The sequence below is a fragment of the Grammomys surdaster genome, unplaced genomic scaffold, assembly GCF_004785775.1.
Source record: "Grammomys surdaster isolate TR1022 unplaced genomic scaffold, NIH_TR_1.0 237, whole genome shotgun sequence".
In the NCBI taxonomy this organism is placed as follows: domain Eukaryota; kingdom Metazoa; phylum Chordata; class Mammalia; order Rodentia; family Muridae; genus Grammomys; species Grammomys surdaster.
Window position 1 is genome coordinate 632,205 of NW_021604682.1, and position 18,406 is coordinate 650,610.

An 18,406-nucleotide genomic window follows, 5' to 3' on the forward strand; every position below is an offset into this window, starting at 1 on the left:
TTCCTTTCCTTTCCTTTCCTTTCCTTTCCTTTCCTTTCCTTTCCTTTTCCTCCCCCCTCTTTCTCTTCCTCTCTCTCTATCTCTCTCTCCCTCCCTCCCTGTCTGACTCTCTCTGTCTTCTTTATCTCTCCTTCCCTCCCTGTCTATTTCTCTCTGTGTCTCTGTCTCTATCTCTTTCCCTCCCTGTCTGTGTCTCCCTGCCTGTCTCTCTGTGTCTCTGTCTCTCTCTGTCTCCCTGCCTGTCTCTCTGTGTCTGTCTCTCTCTGTCTCCCTGCCTGTCTCTCTGTCTCTCTCTCTCTCTCTCTCTCTCTCTCTCTCTCTCTCTCTCTCTCTCAGCTTCACCATGTTTACCCTGGTGGCTGACCTAGATTCCATTCCCGCCAGCAGTGGAAAGGGTTCCTCCTTTTTCTCCACCACCTGTTGCTTCATGCCTAGCAGATGTGACATGGTGTGTCCTGTTGTGGATTTCGTTTTATGTCTCTGGTGACCTGCAATCTGGACCAGGTTTGTGCTGCAGACCCCACAAGTCTTCCTAGAAATGTCTTGGGTCTTGGGTCTTGTGCCCATTTTAAAATCCAGTGGCTTGCTTTGTCATTGAGCTGTGTGAATTCTACATCTGGGGATTTAGCCTTCCCTCCCAGCCTGTGGGCCATCTCTTCTTCCTCTCTCATGGAGGATGCAGGCACTTTCTTGGCTGTCCTGTCAGCACCGAAATGTCAGTGTCGTTGTCTGCAGGGCTTATCTATGATGATAGCTTTTTGTCACTGTGGCCCATTGCCTGTTAAAACAGCTTAGGGAAGGAAAGCATCGTTTTGACTTATAGCCCATATGTGTCTGCTCCACTACTTACGGCCTGTGGTGAGGGTATGGCCCTCAAGGGTGTGGCCGAGAAAAACTGCTCATCCCACAGGAGTGAGAGCAAGGGATGGGGGAGACTGGGCAGCCTTCAGAGACAGGCCTTCAGCAAACCTTCTTCCCACCCATTCTTGGATTAACCCAACAAAGAGGAAGTCCCTTCATGATTTGTCACCTCTCAGGAGCAACACCATGTAGGAACGACGCAGGAACGACACCTTCCACCCAGGAGTCTGTCGGGGACATGGCACATTCAAACCACAGTGTCTGCTTCCCTATGTGGGCAGCTGAAGTGGGATGGACCTGGTCCCACTGCAGCAGCTCAGGCAGTGCATTGTGGTTTTGTCCTTATCCGAGGTTTGGAAGAAGATACTTGACACCTCAGGGGCCAGAAGAGCCTTGGTAGCATCCTTCTCATTGGCAGATGACCTGTTTATTCTTCTGCCTTGGGGAAGTCACTGTTTTTACCTATTTTTAAGATGATAAAGTATACTCAACAGAAAGCATGCCCCGTGACCACTGTCCCATGTACAGGTCAGTGCTGACGGCTACCACCCGCCATCTACCTCCAGAGCTGCCATATCCCCAAGCTGAACCTCCATTTCTAATAATGCTATATCAACTCCTCAGTCCCTCAATCCTGTCTGTCGTGCTCTCAGCTCAGTTTTGAGTCAGGTTGTTGCGTTGTTAAGTCTGACATTTTCTCCTGTGTTCTGGGTGTACCGAGCGTGATGCTGCCTCTCATGTTGCTGTGACAACATGACGGAAGTAACTCGAGGGAGAAAGGGGGTATTCAGGATCAGTCTGAGGATGCAGCCCGCCACGGTGGGGGAGGCAAGGCAGTAGGCGTCACGTCCACGGTCAGAGAGCTGAGGCTGCCTTTTCTTTTTGGTTCAGTTTGGAGGCTTCAGGACGGTGTCTGTGACGGCAGTGTGTGTGTGTGTGTGTGTGTGTGAGCTATGCAGCAAGGATGCTGTGGGGATGACAAGGTGAGGACAGATCTGATGGGAGAGGAGGCATGGGTATATTATATATTTATTATATATATAATACAGCATATATTGACACAATATATATAATATATATACCCGGTATATATTTATACAGTATATATATGTATATGTATACATATGTATACATGGTATATATTTACACAGTATATATAATATATATGCATATATGTATATATAGTATATCCATATATACATATATTATGTATATGTATATATATACACACACACATATATATGTATATATATATTATGTACACACAAACACACACATACACACAGGGTGTGAGGATCTGACATCATTAAAGCCTGTGGCTTTGGAGGAAATAGCCATTTGGTCATCTATGTGATAGTTTATTTCTGGGTGCTATATTCTATCTCACTGGTCTGTCTTTCTGTTGTTGTTGTTTTTCTGGTTTTGCTTTTGCTTTGTTATGTTTTGGAGACGGGGTCTTGTGTAGTTTAAGAAATCCTGACTTGGCCTTTCCAGAGCTGGTTCCAGGATATAACAAAGAATGCAGCATCACACTGGGCCCATATGTCTGTCCTTATGCCAGAGATATAATATTGATATCTTAGTGTGGATTTATTGTTGTCAGGAGACACCATGACCAAGACAAGTCTTATCAAGGACAACATTTAATTGGGGCTGGCTTACAGGTTCAGAGGTTCAGTCCATTATCATCAAGGCGGGAACATGGCAGCATCCAGGCAGGCATGGTGCTGGAGGAGTTGAGAGTTCTCTGTCTTGATCCAAAGGCAGCCAGAAGCCTGCCTTCCAGGCAGCTAGGAGGAGGGTCTCAAAGCCCACCCACACAGTGACACACTTCCTCTAACAAGGCCACACTTACTCCAACAAGGCCACACCTCCTAATAGTGCCATTCCCTGGGCCAAGCATATTCAAATCACCACAGTTGGTGACTGTAGCTTTGGAGGAAATTTTAAGACCAGAAATTGGGAGTCCACTAGCTTTAGTCTTTGTCAAGATTCCTTTGGCTTCCTTGAGATTCGGCATCCACTTCAGGATGGCTTGTTCATGTTTTACAAAACCTGTCATTGGGAAGACTGGAGCGGTGGCTCTGTGCTAAGCATTTCTCCACATGAGTGACATTCTGTGTTCAATCTCCCATGCTGCCAAAACCCAAACCAAACCAAACCAAAACTGCCATTGGGATTTTCATAGGGATTGCTTATAGCCTGAAGGTCACCTTGGATGGCTTTTATAATGGTTGTAGTTTGAATGTGTCTCTTCCAGATCTAGTGCTGCTGAGGGTGTGGCCTTTTAGAGGTGACCGTGGGCTCTGGTTTCCTGAATGAGCTTCACATCCTCATGAAGGTACAGGGAGGACATGTACTATTCTCTGCCCTTTCGCCTCTGCTGTGTTAGGATACAGTCCCTTCTTGAGGACTCGGTGAGATGGTGTCATCTTAGAAATGGGGACTAGGTCTCAAAATACCTTGGTTTTGGACACAGCACCCAGTGGTGTGAGAAATCCATTTCTGTTATTTGTAAGTTGCTCTGTCTTGGGTTGCTTTGGAGGCATGGTGAGCGTGGGCGGCTTGTCATTGTTGTCTTTAATTTCTTTCCGTTTTTTTTTGTTTTGTTTTTTAATGGCTTTCACTGTACAAGACTTTCCCCTTCTTGGCTAAGTTAGGTCCTAAGCATTTTATTCTCTTTGGTGTTACTGTAGCACCGAAATCACTTTGAACTTTTCTTTTTAGACTGTGTGTTGCTGTGGATAAAATAAATGGTGATTTTCTCTGTTGACGGATGTGTTATCTGTTGGTTTGCTGAGTTCATTTGTTTGTTCTGTTACCAAATTTGGGGGTCATAATCTGTGCACCAGTTACACTCCGACCGTCAATCCTCCATAAGCCAATGTTTTAAAAGCCAAATTAGAAGTGGAAAGCATGAATAGATTTATTCAGTGGTCCCACTGGGAAGAGGGAGGAAGAGATCCAGCAAATCTGTCTTCAGGTCCTGATGTGAGAAGAGAGTTTCAATAGAGGGCCAGGGCGTGTACATCTAAGCAGCCCTGGTCAGGATGTGGTCCTGCCAATCACCGGTCCATCATCCACTGGGTTTTAGTCTCTTCTTGTAAGGTGATCTCAGAGATGTGTGAAATCTCTTTCCAGGAGAAGAGTTCCCTCTCACACAGGCACCTTTTCTTTCTCCTAGCATGAGATTCCTGGTGGTGGAAAATTTCCATGTCTTTGAGGCACATTATTTCAACTATCTGATAGTCAGAGTGAGAGACACAAGGGTCTCTTTAGAGTAGTTTCATTTTACCCAGACTGCTTACAGTTCTAAGAAGCTTGTTGCAGAATCTTTTGGGTGTTTATACTGGCAACTTCCTTTCTAGCCTGCCTGTCTTCTGTCTTTCCTTTCTCCTCCTCCTCCTCTTTTTCCTCCTTCTCCTTCTCCTCCTTCTTCTCCTCCTCTTCATTCTCCTCCTCCTCCCCCTTCCCTCCCAACTTTCTTTTTTTATAGCATCTTTATCTGGCTTTTGATAATACTGGCCTTATAGAATGAGATAGAACATTTTCTCTCCTCAGTATTTTGGGATACATTTGAGAAGAATCGATACAACTTCTTTAAATGTTTTTACAAAGTTCTCAAAAGCAGGCCTTTTTTGTTTGTTTGTTTTGTTTTTTACAGTTCTTCCCGTCTCCTCTCTAGCTGTGGGTCTGTCCAAAGGTTCGGTTTCCTCTGTAGCTTTTGTATGTCTGGAAATTGGCCTCTTCCTTTGGTTTCCTCAGGCTCCGTCACAGCCCGTTCCGTTCCTGTAGTCAGCGGTGGGCAGCCCTGCCCCCCTGACCTCTGTCATGAATCTCCCCCATGTTTTTGTCTTGGTCGGCTTTACAAGGTTCATCAGTTATGTTTATCTTTCCAAAGAGTTGACTTTGCTTTCATTGATTTTCCTCATGTGTTTTCCCGTTCTTTGCTTTATTGATTTTTGTTTCATTCTTCCTTATTTTTCTCCTTCTATTTGCTCTGCATCCCACCCCATCCCACGCCACCTTTTTCCTAATTCTGCATGTAATATGGGTTGTTTATTTGAGACCATTTGACTGTTAATGAGGTATTTATAGCTATAGATTTCTCCTTTCAAAGATTTTTTTTAAACTGCCCCACCAGTTTTTTTTTTAAACTGCCCCACCAGTTTTTATGGCAACACACTTGATTTTTTTTTTTTTTATTGTTTCTAAATGTTTATTTTCTCATTTCTGCTTTGAGTTTTGTATTTACTGGTCGTTTAGGACTGTGAAGTGTAATTTCCACAAATCTGTAAATATTCCAGTTTTATTTGTTTTTAATGTCTAACTTGATCCCAAAATGGCCGGAGAGTATTATTTCATGTCTGTTGAGGTTCTTCTGTGGCCTGACATGCATCTCTCTTGGAAACATTGCATCTACATCAGGGAGGAGCTTAGTCACCACTGTGGCTGGCAATGCTCTGTGCATGCCTACAGACCCAGGAAGTGCTTCCTCATCTTCAATCTGGATGTTCTGCCCTTCAGTGAGAGGATGCTGGAGTCCCTGGCTGCTGCTGTAGAACTTCCTGTCTCTCCCCTTGTTCTGTCAGTTTGTTTCATATATGTTGCTGGTCTCTTTCTGTCATAGCTCCCTCCTGGGTTGATTCCTTTCTGTCCCCGTGCCTCTTGTAACACATGGGTTTAAAGTCTATTCTCTGTGTGTGTGTGTGTGTGTGTGTGTGTATATATATACACACACACACACATATATGTATCCAGCATCCTCTCTGCATAGGCTGTCCTTTCCCTGTCTGCCTGTTTGGATAGAAAACGTTTCATGTAGAGAGCATGTGATGGTAGTTTCTTAAATTACTTCATCAGTCTCTAAATTTTTAAAAATTTGTGTGTGTGTATGTACCTGTACCCTGGATCACATGTAGAAACTGAAGGACAACTTAGAGGTATCAGTTCTTTCTCAGGATCACAAGCAGACACCTTTACTTGCTGAGCCCCAATCTCTTGTCTTTAGGTTGGCATTTAATCCGTTTACATTTATTGTAGTGGCTGCTCTGAGAACCTCTGTCCCTGCTGTTGATACAGTTTATATCTAAGACCTCCGGAGGTTCCCCGCTTCAGGCTTTACTCTCTGTTGAGAGGGTTTGTTTTCATTTTATGTGTGTGAGCGTGTGTTTCATTTACATGTATGTGTGTGCACTGTATGCATGTCTGGAGCCTGCAAAGGCCAGCAGAAGGCTCTCGCTCACCTGGAATTGGAGTTATGGATAGTTGTGAGCTGCCTTGTGGGTACTGGGAACCCAACCCAGGTCCTCTGCAAAGAGCAACCAATGCTCTTAACCACTGAGCCATCTCTCTCTCACCCCTTTAGTTGATTTTGTAATGAAATGTTTAAATTCCTTTTTAATTTTCTTTTTATGTATATCTTTATGTATATCTTTATGTATATGTAATTTTATGTGCATTTTTTTTATTTGTGTGTGTGTGTGTGTATTTACCATGTATAGTTAGATTACTTCTAATTTGGATATACACTAGCTTTACTTCAGTGGTATTCAAATGTGCTACTCCCTGGTATATCTGTCTCTGCCCCTTGTTGAAATCCCTTGGCAACTCTTCTTTGTTTTTCAAAACAGTGTTTCTCTTTGCAACAGCCCTGTCTACCCTGGAACTCATTTTGGACACCAGGCTGGCCATCAACTCACAGAGATCCACCTGCCCCTGCCTCCCAAGTGCTGTGATTAAAGGCACACCCCACTAAGCCCAGATGCTTGATTACATGTTTATACCCGTGAATCCAAAAACAAAAAAAATGTAATAATCCTTTGACTACATTTAAATTATGTAGCAAACATGGCGTAGCCAGGTGTTCTTACACTGGCACCGCTTTAATGATTGGCTGTGCTGCTTCCTTTATGAGGGTTCGTGACTCTTCGTGTGGTCATGTGACTTCCGATCCCTGCCTGTCCTTTGATTTCTCAGTGGAGGACTTGTTTTGGTGTGAAGGGCTCAAGGAGGCACTAAGAAGGATTGTTAGGGGTAACGAGTCTATTAGAAGAGTTACTAATGCCATGGACAGACTGGCATAAAAACACCAATATGAGATGGACTCCGAAGGGAACCACGCCCTCCAGGCAGGGGAGGGGGCTCCCTTTTGGGAGCTTCTCAGAGGAAGGAGGTGTCACAACTGCTAGGCTCTCAGATTCCTTTACAGGTATCAGGGAAGGGAGCAGGGAGTAGACCCTACATAGATGTCCGATGCCTAGAATCACATATTTGATTGCCATAGCAGCATGCTCGTCTGTTCCAAAGAGGCCATTCCTGGTTCTCTCTGTCCTGCCATCTTTTCAGAGTCCTCACTTTGAAACATTTTTTCTTTTTCCAAAACGACAAATCTTAAGACACCATTAGCACAGATTACATATCGACGGCTAGCGTGGATGACAGAAGGCAAGGAGCTCCTGTAGGCATCATCTCTGGCCCAGGACTCAGCGTCCCTACTTGAGCAGGAGCCTCTAGCCCAGAATAGCAACATTCATGAATATGTAAATATATCTGGCTCATCCTCATCTCAAGATTCACAAACCACTGTAGTGGTCCCATGTAGGGTCAAATAGTGTTCATTGTAACAGACATCTTTGGGGCCGTTATTCTGTCCACTGAGGTCTGCGTACATGTGTATACACAGGGACAGAGACATTGATTCTAACTTTACATAAATGACCTCAATCTATATAGGAAAGCACTTTTAACATATTTCCTGCGTCTCCCAGAGAGCCTTTCTTTCCTGTGGCTGCATGCTTCTGGCATTTTCTTTAACACCCTGGCATAACTCTGCCCACTACACCTTTAGGTGTTTCCTGCCTCTTGCTTTAATGGCCTGCTTACTCTCTGGTGCCTTGGTCTTCTGCCTGTGAATACTAAACACTGGTCCAGCACCTTAAGTAGGTCCTGATCTGGATCCCTGGGCTAACCCTGCCCAGGCACTGCCTTATTCTCGAGACCCAGGGCTTTGCTCTTCGAAATAGGGTCACATCTAAATACCACTTCCTAGTCAGAAAATACCCCCCAGGGCCACTTTTGGATAATGCTGACCACAGGGCGGTGGGGTAGCGTGTCAACCTAGTCTTCACTTGCTCAAGTCAGTTTTAGTCTTTCATGCAGGGTGCAGTGCTGTTTCTGGGAATGTTTTGTTTCATGTATTGTCTTCTAATGTGGAGACCAGATGTCTGCCCACCTTGGGCTTGTGCAGACTCTAATTGCTACTAGGTTACAAAGTAGCCTTAGGGAAGCACACCACCTGTGAGGCTCAGGAAGGACCCTCCATCCCCCTTGAGGTTGTCTCTTTCAAACTGAACAGAAAAAGTGCTTGGGGGGATGTCTTTAAGAAATACCTGCCTTGCTGTGTGTGCCTAGGGCACCTGTTCCTAGACACTGATGTACCCAGCTGGGCAGCCCTCAGACAAAGATCAAAGGAGGACCGCTTCAGCTTGAACTCCGTTCTACTTGCTATGTTCATCCCTGGTACAGTTGCAATGCTCGTCTTGTAACTGTTGCCTGCTAACGTCCCCCTCAACCTTTCTGTGTAGGTTTTGCCAGATTCTTTTCTTTGCTGGGCTGTTGGGTTTCCCTCTGCTCTTTGCTTCCGACCCAACTCAAGTCTGTCTTCCACCGGAGACTTTGCAGTGTATTCAGATTGCTGGTCTACCGGAACTCAAACTGTTCTCTCATTTTATGGTTTTTATTGATACTGTTTTTTTTTTGTTGTTGTTGGTGGTGGTTTTTTTGTTTTGTTTGTTTGGGTTTTTTTGTTGTTATTTGCTTTGTTTTGTTTTTTGTTTTGTTTTTTTGCCTTTCCTCTTTTCTGGGTTGGTTATAGTTTCTCAGTTCCGAGAGGACACTGAATATCTCTTAACATGGCTCCATTCAAGGCTTCACAAAACTACCCTCTAAGGCCTCATTCCACCATAGACTGGTGCAGCTCCTCTCCCATAGCTCAGCGGAGCCAGGCCTAGGCAGATGTGATGAAACTCTCCACTGACTGCTTAGTTCAAACAGCTTTCGAGCCTTTTCCACAGCAGTTTAGATGGTCTTAATGCTGCTTCGACTTGTCCCTTGAATTCTGCAGCTATGTCCTAGATAACCATTGGGTACCTGGGATGGGTCCAGCACAGAAGATGCTCCTGTGTCCCCACACAGCTGCTGAGTGTGTTTGTATCGGAATAGACTCCAGAAGTTGGAAACAGGGAGGGGCTGCCCCATTTCCCTCTGACTCAAGGGAAACGTTCGGTTTTAAACACCAGTTTCTCTAGAAAGTTCCACAGGAGTTGCTTGGTGGGCAGTTGGGTATCTCAGAAATGTTACCCTCTTGAGCTGGATTGGAAGATCACTGACTGACATCTACCTGGGGTCTGGCAGCACCAGATGCACATCTGGCGGAACTCCAGCCTAGGTTCTGTGGGACAGAGCAGCCACAGCCTGAGTTCTACAGGATTTGGAGGCCAGAGAGAGCAAGGACTGGCTGCCACAGCCTGAGCCCTGCATGCAGCAGCCCCAAGAGGGTGTGGGGAAAACCAGTGGTCAGCCCAGGGATGCACAGTCCCAGGGCTAGCTATATCTCTGGAAGAGCCAGTTGGCAAGATGTGGCGCCCTGGATGTCAGAAGTACCAGTCATTCAGGGTGACAGGCTTGTTCTCTTCCATTAGAGAAATCCCTGAACAGCCCAGTAGATACTGGGCTAGTTCGAGGCCTTTCTCCAGGGTAGGCAGACATCAGGATTGGCCAGGAGTCTTGCTGAGGGACGAGGTGTCTCCTGCTTAGAGGTATTCAGTGAGGGAGTGTGCCCTCTTTCCCTGGGGCTGCCAGGGTCCCTGTTAAGGGTCATTTTTCTCGTGACATTTGCCTTTACTGAGCCCTTGCTGAAGGCTAGCCCTTGCCAAATGGTTGCACTGTCTGCCTTCAATGTTCTCAAACCAGGCAATGCTTGGTGAGTTTACCTGTGAAGGGAATGGATTGGCTGTAGTCCAGGGAGGGACGCTGTCAGGGGCTCCTGTATCATCGGGAGCCTGGTGCAGTCATTCCACTGGGCACACCAGACATCCTTACTGCTGGTCCCTCCAGAGTCAGGCCTTGGCTGTGCTTGGGTGGGGGTGGAGGTGGAGGTGGGGCTGGGGATGCTGGCTGCAGTTGGTTCTACAGGAAGCTAAAGGGCTTGTGTGTTAAAATACAGATTTTCAGAACTCTACCCACTCACTTTAGGGAAGGTAGGCTTTTAACCATGTAGGACTCCCATTCCTGGATCTGAGTTCAGATGAGTGACTAGACAGGCCTTAGGGGGGCCAGCCTCCTGCAGCAGCCCTCTGATCTCTCTGAGCATGGCACAGACCTTGCTCCTTACAGGGGAATGAACTTCCTGGCATAGGCATTCAGCCCCTCCCCCCACTCACCATTGCTGTAACCAGAGACCAGGGCCCAGTGATCTTATGGCCCTGGCATTTGGCAGCTCCTCTTAACAGAGCCCAAAAGAATTTCATGGAAAGGAAATGGAAGGACTTGGGAATAGCTGGCTGCAGGACCCAGGGGTCATCACGTAACACACTGGTGCCTTCCAGCCCAGGAAGCCAGCGGCTGTAGAGTCCTGTGTGCTTGCTAATGGAGCACCAGGGATTTTTTTTTTTTTTTTCCGTTCAGAAGGAGGAGCAGAGTGGCCACGTGTCCAGAGTGCAGGCAGCATAGCTGACTTGGTTTTTCTAAACTTAGGTGCCCGCTGTGTTCTAGCATTTCTGGTGAGAAGAGAACATTGTAACAGCCGTGATTGTGTTGGACGACTGATTGTCCAGGAATGGCCTGCTAATCTTCTCTGCTCTCTGCTGAAGGGCTGCAGACACTCAGTCCTTGCCAGCCATGGCCCCACCAAGCTGGGTCCATTCTGCACCCAGCAAACACGATGTCTGGTCAGCATTCGGGGCTTAGAGAGTACGTGTGACAGGGTGAGGCTTTTTGGAGATCCTCGCAGCACATTGAGCTGTCCATGTGGCACACAAAGCTGTTCTTTGTCCCCTGAGGGATACGCTCGATGGCAGCTCTTGCCTTCTGGTTTCAAGGGGCTTGTTGACTTAGCTTGTCCTGTGAAGTTGGGAGTTCGGGATTTCCCGCCTCCTAGTCTGTAGAGCCTGACCTGAAGCATGGTGTTCTTGCATGCATGCACACTCCCTGGCATGCCTGCCTCCAGCAGCCCCTTCGTAGAAGAGCTCTTTTTTCCACCTTCCCTTCTCCCTCTTGCTCCAGCCCTGCTCGCTCCAGCCCTGCTTGCTCCAGCCCAAAGGTTTTTTTTTTGTTTATTTATTATATGTAAGTACACTGTAGCTATCTTATGACACCTCATAAGAGGGTACCAGATCTCATCATTGGATGGTTATGAGCCACCGCGTGGTTGCTGGGATTTGAACTCGTGACCTCCGGAAGAGCAGTCAGTGCTCTTAAATGCTGAGCCATCTCACCAGCCCCTTGAATAGCTCTTGATGGTGTACGCTGGCCCCTGCCCAAGTGCCTCCTCTCAGGCTTTGTAATGCTAACACCGCTGGAGTGTATTCAGTGGGTTGGGCAGGCTTGCACATCTGCGTTCAACTCAAGACGTTGCAAGGACTGAAGCGAGTGTGTGAATTAGGTCACTGTGGAGTACATCAGAAGAGTGGCGAGGAATCTGGGAGAGTTTGTACAGGGCTGTGGCTGCCAGCTTTCATGTGTCACATGTGTCACAGCGTGGTGGCCAACTTCAGGGAGCAGAAATGGCCAAGGAAGAGCTGTGCTGTCTCTCTGTCCCGTAATATCCCACCTTGTAGAGAACCAGAGCGAGGGTTCGATATCAACGTAGAAACCATAATGAGAGAATGAAACCACAGAAAGCTAACTTGGAAGCCTGGTTATTTGAGTCTTCCAAGTTGGATTTATCACCTAGCTGGCTCCGAGAGCGGGAGTACTGTCTGTGTGCTGCCTCCTCTCTCTTTGTAGTAGAGAGAGGTCTTACTCCACGTCTGTGCTTTTCCTGCAGAGTCTGGGTCTGGAGGGTGGGAGACTCCACACCCCAGTTCTTCACGCCCATCTTGAGATTGACTGTGAACCCATGGGGCTGGTTTCATGCCCCGTGTCTCCCAGGATGCCACTGTGTTCTGGTCTGATCCTCTGCAGTCACCTCACCAGATGTCCTTCTCTTTGCAGAGAATGTTGCGGAGGAGGTGGGGCTGCTGCAGCTTCTTGGAGACCCCTTACCCCAGCAGATCTCACAAATCGACGACCCTCAGGTCGGGCCGGCCTACATCTTTGGACCAGACTCCAACAGTGGCCAAGTGGCCCGGTACCACTTCCCTAAACTCTTCTTCCGGGACTTTTCACTGCTGTTTCATGTCCGGCCAGCCACAGAGGCCGCAGGGGTGCTGTTTGCCATCACAGATGCCTCTCAGGTGGTAGTCTCACTAGGTGTGAAGCTCTCAGAGGTCCGAGATGGACAGCAAAACATCTCATTGCTCTACACGGAGCCCGGTGCCAGCCAGACCCAGACGGGAGCCAGCTTCCGCCTACCTGCGTTTGTTGGCCAGTGGACACACTTCGCGCTCAGCGTGGATGGAGGCTCTGTGGCTCTCTACGTAGACTGTGAAGAGTTCCAGAGAGTGCCATTTGCTCGGTCCACACAGGGTCTGGAGCTAGAGCATGATGCTGGCCTCTTTGTGGGTCAGGCTGGGGCAGCAGACCCTGACAAGTTCCAGGTAACCTGTGCTGTCCTACTGTGTGCTGATCCAGGGGAGGTGGGGCCAATGGGGACAAGAGAAAGCGGGTTCCTCCAGTTGATGCTGCAGCCTGAGGCAATAGCCCAGACTTCCCCATTTGTGGGTGGAGTGGCATCTGGTCCCCAAGCTTTTGTTGTTTGATGACTTGAAGTGTCACAATGGGCTTGTGAATTCTCTGAGACCCCAGGGTCTATAAGATAGCATCTGGAGGCTATGTCTACCCATCCTGAGTTGATCCAGACCACCTTCTCAGGCATGAGCTGGGGTCAATGGAAAGCTGGCGGCACCAAATTTAAGATGAGGAGAATGTGGAGTTTAGTTAGGGCTCAGCTATTCCTTCTGAAAAATGGGCACTCAGGCAATTTAGTGAAAAAGTTAACAAGACAGTCATGGAGAAAGATCTAGAATTCCAAGTCCATTTGGACTAACCTGTTTCAAAACAACAAGAAAAATTACTCATTTAAAACTAGCCAGAGTAGGGTGGTCTTTCTTTGGCTCCACACACAGTGGAAGGAGCACCCTGCTGGCCCTGGGGACAGGAACTTCAGAACTGCTCTGCTTAGCTCAGCCATAGCTGTCTATTATTTTAATGAAGGCCTGTGGCGCTCTCCCATGTTCCTTAGGAAAGTCCCTCACTTCTGGGGCCCTCATTTCTTGTAGAAGGGCACTCCTCCTGGAGATCCCAGCTGGGATCCCAGCCTCCTGGGAACAAGTGTGTGGGGACCCTAAGCTGGCACTGACTCATGGTTCCTGAATTCAATACACCAGCCGTCAGCAGCTGGGACGCCCCTGCCCAACCCAGACAGGGGTCTCTGTGTGTGTAAGGAAGGCCATGTCCCCAAGGGACAGATGCTCAATTATGACCCAGACAAAGACCTCCTGTTGTAAGTTGTGCTAAGTCCTATGTCCACAGCTCTCAAAGCTGACCTTCTGCCCTCTGGAAGGAACTTTTACTCATGGGGTTCAAAAGCTACCAGGACTTTGGCATCCAACTAGGCCTCTTTGTGTTTTCCTTCTGATCTTCAAACATGATTACCAGAGTTGAGTCATTATTTCCAGAGTGGGGCATTTGTGTCATACCCATCCCCTCACTGCCCAAGGGGATGGCAGGCCCCACAGGCTCTGCGTGTCTCCTGCTTCAGCAGCAGAGCTGGGCGAGGAACAGCGAGCCTGAGACTGCAGAGGGCAAAGCCTCACACCCAGTGGTGCTGATGGAGGGATGCAGCCCCCCCGTGTGAGGTGGTCTCATCTCTGACTGGGCCTTGCCAGGCTTACATGCTGAATATGTAGACAAACTATAGCTAGGTGTCTTTATTTCTTGGTGTGTTTGTGAATGTACACTTTTTTTTTAAAATCTCCTTAGTGGTTTGTTGTTGTTGTTTTGTTGGGGAGAGTCCGGCTATTTCTTATTGGTTTATAGAGATTCTTTATATTTGAAAGACACTTATCCCTGGCTGTGTATGCATGCATTTTATTTCCCAGCCTATCATTTTTCTTTTCATTTATAAACAAGAATAGCGCTAGAACATTTAGCATGTTTCTTTGGTTAATTTGGGTCTGGAGAAAACACCCACAACCTTTGATATGAAAAACCTTTAGAAGGAGGGAGGCCAAGCACATTCAGGGACCCGTGCTGGTTCTGTGAAGATCATAGGCTCCTCCCCAGCTGACCTCAGCAGTCTGACCCTGCATGCTCCTGTCGGGTAGGTCTCAAGATCTTTTGCACAGATTTAAATCAGATGCCAACTGGAGAAGGGGGATGTGCTGGAGCAGTAGAAGACAGTTGGATTTAGCACAAGATGTTTGCAGGCTTGGTGCTGAGCTCTTTGGGGAAGAGTCACTGTGCACTGTGACTCACAACTTGACAAAAGCTAGCTTTTGGGAGTCAGGGAACTGGAGAGCCAGAGAGCTGGGAGCCAGATGGATGGAGAGTTGGCTTCCTCTGAGTCATCTCAGCTGAGGATGCTCTGTCCCACCTGCATCCACACACTGCCAGGGAGAGCCTGGCTGTGCCTCCAGCCTCCCTGGTGGTCCTTGCTGGGTAACAGTCCTCACAGAGTGTTGCCGTTTGTCTTCTTGCCTGTCCCTTTGAGGCAGTGGTCATGACCATTGGTCTATGCTATCAGGTTTTTTAAAGCATGACTTCCAACTGGACTATGTTTTAATACAGTACTGTTTGTTGTTTCATATGTCCTGTGGTTAAAATTCCTCTTGGCTTTATTTCTCCTGCCAGAGGTACCCCTACTTCTGTGTGGGGTGTTAGGGTAGATTAAACTCAGTGCTTCCCACATGCTGGGCCAGTACTTCCCATTGAACCCAGCCCTGCCCTGCTTTGTCTTAAGAGGTCCCTCATCTTCTTGGCTTAGGATTTCTTTTGTGGTTCTCTTTCAACTCCAGCACCCCTTGATCTGTTGTATCTGTGACTCCAGAGATCCTGCTAAGCATAGCTTTCCCATGCTGCTCATTCAGCTGTGAGGATCTCATGGTCAGCTTTCATTTCTTTCCTCTAGAATACAGCTCGGAGTTAAAAGCTCTTGGGGCTATGAATTTTCCTCAAGGTGCAGCCGTGGCTCTACTATGAAAGTAAATGAATGGGGCGGTGGTGGCGGAGCACACCTTTAAACTCAGTACTCAGAAAGTAGAGGCAGGCTGTCTTAGTTAGGGTTTCCATTGCTGTGAAGAGACACCATGGCCAAGTCAACTCTTATAAAGGACAACATTTAATTGGGGCTGGCTTACAGTTTCAGAGGTTCAGAATGGTATCATCATGGTGGGAAGCATAGCAGTGTCCAGGTAGACATGGTGATCTAGAAAGAGCTGAGTGTTCTGTATCTTGATCCAGAGGCAGCCAGAAGGAGACTGTCTTCCAGGATGCTAGGAGGAGGGTCTGAAAGCCCATCCCCCACAATGACACATGTCCTCCAACAAGGCCACGCCCACCCCAACATGGCCACACCTACTCCAACAAGGCCACACCTCCTAATAGTGCCACTCCCTGGGCTAAGCATATTCAAATCACCACACAGGCAGATCTCTGAGTTCAAGGCCAGCCTGGTCTACAGAGTAAGTTCCAGGACAGCCAAACCTATGACGAAAAAAAAAAAACACCCCCCTACCCACCAAAAAAGTAAATGATGTGTGTTCTGGGGCCATGAAGTTGCCCCAGCCATTAAGTTCGTGATATCAGGTCTGCAGTGTGAGGGGAGGAGCAGGCCGCAGAGATCAAACTCTGACTCTAGCAGTTCTGTCCCTGATCAAGGGACAATGGAGAACTGCCAGGTCTCCATTCAGTCCATCAATTTGTGTGCTTCCCAGCCATCTTTCTCATTGAGTCCTCTCAGTGTTCTCTCTTGTAAATCTCTGCTCACATCTCTTCCATTCATCTGAAGTGGGAGGAGCCTGTGGGAGGAGCCTGTGGGAGGAGCCTGTGGTGGTTACATAGCTACAGCCTATACGCAGTTTGGTTCTGTAACGATTTAAGAGACCAAAGGAGGCTGGCGGTCATGAAGTGGCCTGTTGGGACCTGGTCATAGGAGGGAAGACCTGAAGCCAGAGGCTCACAAAGCAGTGTGGGAGAATGACTATGACGGCAGTGGCCGGAGCCACCAGAGATATGAGGCATGGTTGGGTCATAGGTCAGCGGGAACTAGGCTGGCCATGTGAGGTAGAAAAGGGGAGGGAGGAAAAGGCTTGATGACTGTGAGGTTGAGAGAAAAGGGGTGGGGCAGAGAGGCCACCCTGAAGGCCACGGGGAAACCCAGATACAGTGTATGAGACAAAACCAGCCGATAGCCCCACATCATGGCTTCTGTCTCTGACCTCTGCTGGCTGGTACATCGTTCTTGCTGTAGCGGGTCTAGCTGAGCCCAGACAGCGTGTGTGCCTCCTCCTGATGCTGGCCAGTTTTAGTCACTTCCCCACAGCCAAAGCAGCATTGGTCAGCCGGGTAGGAAGAGCTTCACGTGGCACTCATCTGTAAATGTTGACAGTCCCCCCAGTTTCCAAGGTCCAGATTGCATAACTCTCGGGTCCAAGTCCGTTAAATATTTGCAGTGGGTCTTAGGCCCTTTGATGTCTTCCCCCATTGGAGATTGGGAAGACTCCTGGCAGGGGTGGAAGTGTCACAAGGGCAGGAGGCAAAGCAGAACTCAGTGCAGACTCAAGTCTTTTCTGCCCTCTTCAGGCCTTTTCCAGATGCAGGCACCCAAAAGCTTTGGCAGAGTATGTGGCACTGTCCACGGCACTGAGCCCGTCTGTGTGGAATGCCATGTGTCGTTAGCCAAGATCATCCGAGAGGCCCCTGGCACCAACATTGCCCCAGGGAACGGTTTTCTAGTATTTAAACCCAATTCCTCCTGACCCTGGGTGCTCTTAACAACTACTACGGTATCTGCTGCAGCAGCTCTGAGTGGACGGACTTCTTGGGATCTCCATTCTGTTCCCAGATGCTCTGTTGCTCTGGGAACCTGTCTGGCAAGAAATATGCATCTCCCTACCTGTAAGTCCGTGCTCTCTGAGCACTGGGCCTGTGCCTGACTGGTGCTGGGCTCCTGAGCATGGGTGCTACTCACACACACACATGCACACACAATCATATGTTCCTTCTTACAGAATGGTATGTACTTATATGCTTTCCCGGTGCTGGCTGGTTGGATCTCCCAGAATCCCCTTGGACTAGATACAACCAGTTTATTCTTCGTCTGCTGGTCCAATACTGTCCCTCTGATCTTTTTGGGGGTACAAATATCTGTTCTGTTTTTCCCAACCTAGAGGCCTCCTGTACCTCAGATCACCATAGCATATGGGATAGGGGTCACAGAGTCCCCACTATCACATGGTTGGTCCTAAAGGGTCAAACCTTGTTTCTGTGTCCCATGAGGCCCACAGAGCTGACACAGGCCAGGGCTTTCTGCTGCTTCCCCTCAGAGACTCCCCTCCCAGGGCCTGGGTTTCCTGAGATGGGTTCTGTTGGCCTGAGGGGTTTGTAAAGATTCTTCTGCTCTCTGTCCTTTTATGTAGTGAGGACACTGAACTGTGTTGACATGGGGGGGGGGCGGGGAGGTAGGCAGGTGAGGGTAGAGAACAAGCAGAGGGACCTGTACTGTCTCACTAGTTTGGTTTAAGCAGGGGACACTAGTGTCAGGCCTCCATGCCACTTATGTATCCCAGGTACTGAGGGCAGCACCTTGGAGGTGATGATCTCCATATCCTGTCTCATTTGTCACTGAGAACAAGTTCTCAGTCTGCTGCTGCTATTGAGTGACATTGCCACCACCCTCCCACATGCCTTGGGATTGCCCAGTGGACACCGATGATGTCTATGCTCCCCTAGGTATTCGAGGTCTGTTCTCTAGTAGTTGACACTAGATGTCACCAAATGCTGTGCCTAGTCCAGCATTGTCCCTTGGGTTGCACCTGAGACGCTAGAGAGCTAGTGCAGCTACCTGCCACCTCAGGGAAGTGGATCCAGATGTGAATCAGTGTGGGGTTACAGAGACAGAGCTGTGGATGATGGGCATCTCCATGTAGCTTAGCTGATGGGGGCAGGGTCACCAATCGTTTGCTTACTGGTAATTCTTGCTGTGGATCTTCTGGACTATTCCACAGTTAGGTGGGGAGAGTGTGGCCTGCCACAACACCATGCTGCTTCTGAGATAACTTGACACAGTAGTTGGTAGCTATCTAAGGACTTGAAGCCAAGCCACCTTCAGTGTGGGACCTGCTGGGTGGCTGCAGGTGTGACTCCCAGGTATGCACCTGGCCTG

The 18,406-nt window shown here is 48.2% G+C and overlaps 1 protein-coding gene across 2 annotated transcripts in view; it reads left to right on the forward strand.

The window, feature by feature from the left end:
• The window catches only part of Col18a1 (collagen type XVIII alpha 1 chain), a 61,722-nt gene that overhangs the window by 5,865 nt on the left and 37,451 nt on the right, over nt 1–18,406 (forward strand). For both annotated transcript variants that reach the window (XM_028773896.1, XM_028773895.1), the window contains exon 2: nt 12,076–12,620. In XM_028773896.1, coding sequence (XP_028629729.1) covers nt 12,076–12,620 — 545 coding nt within the window. The remainder of the gene's footprint in view (nt 1–12,075; nt 12,621–18,406) is intronic.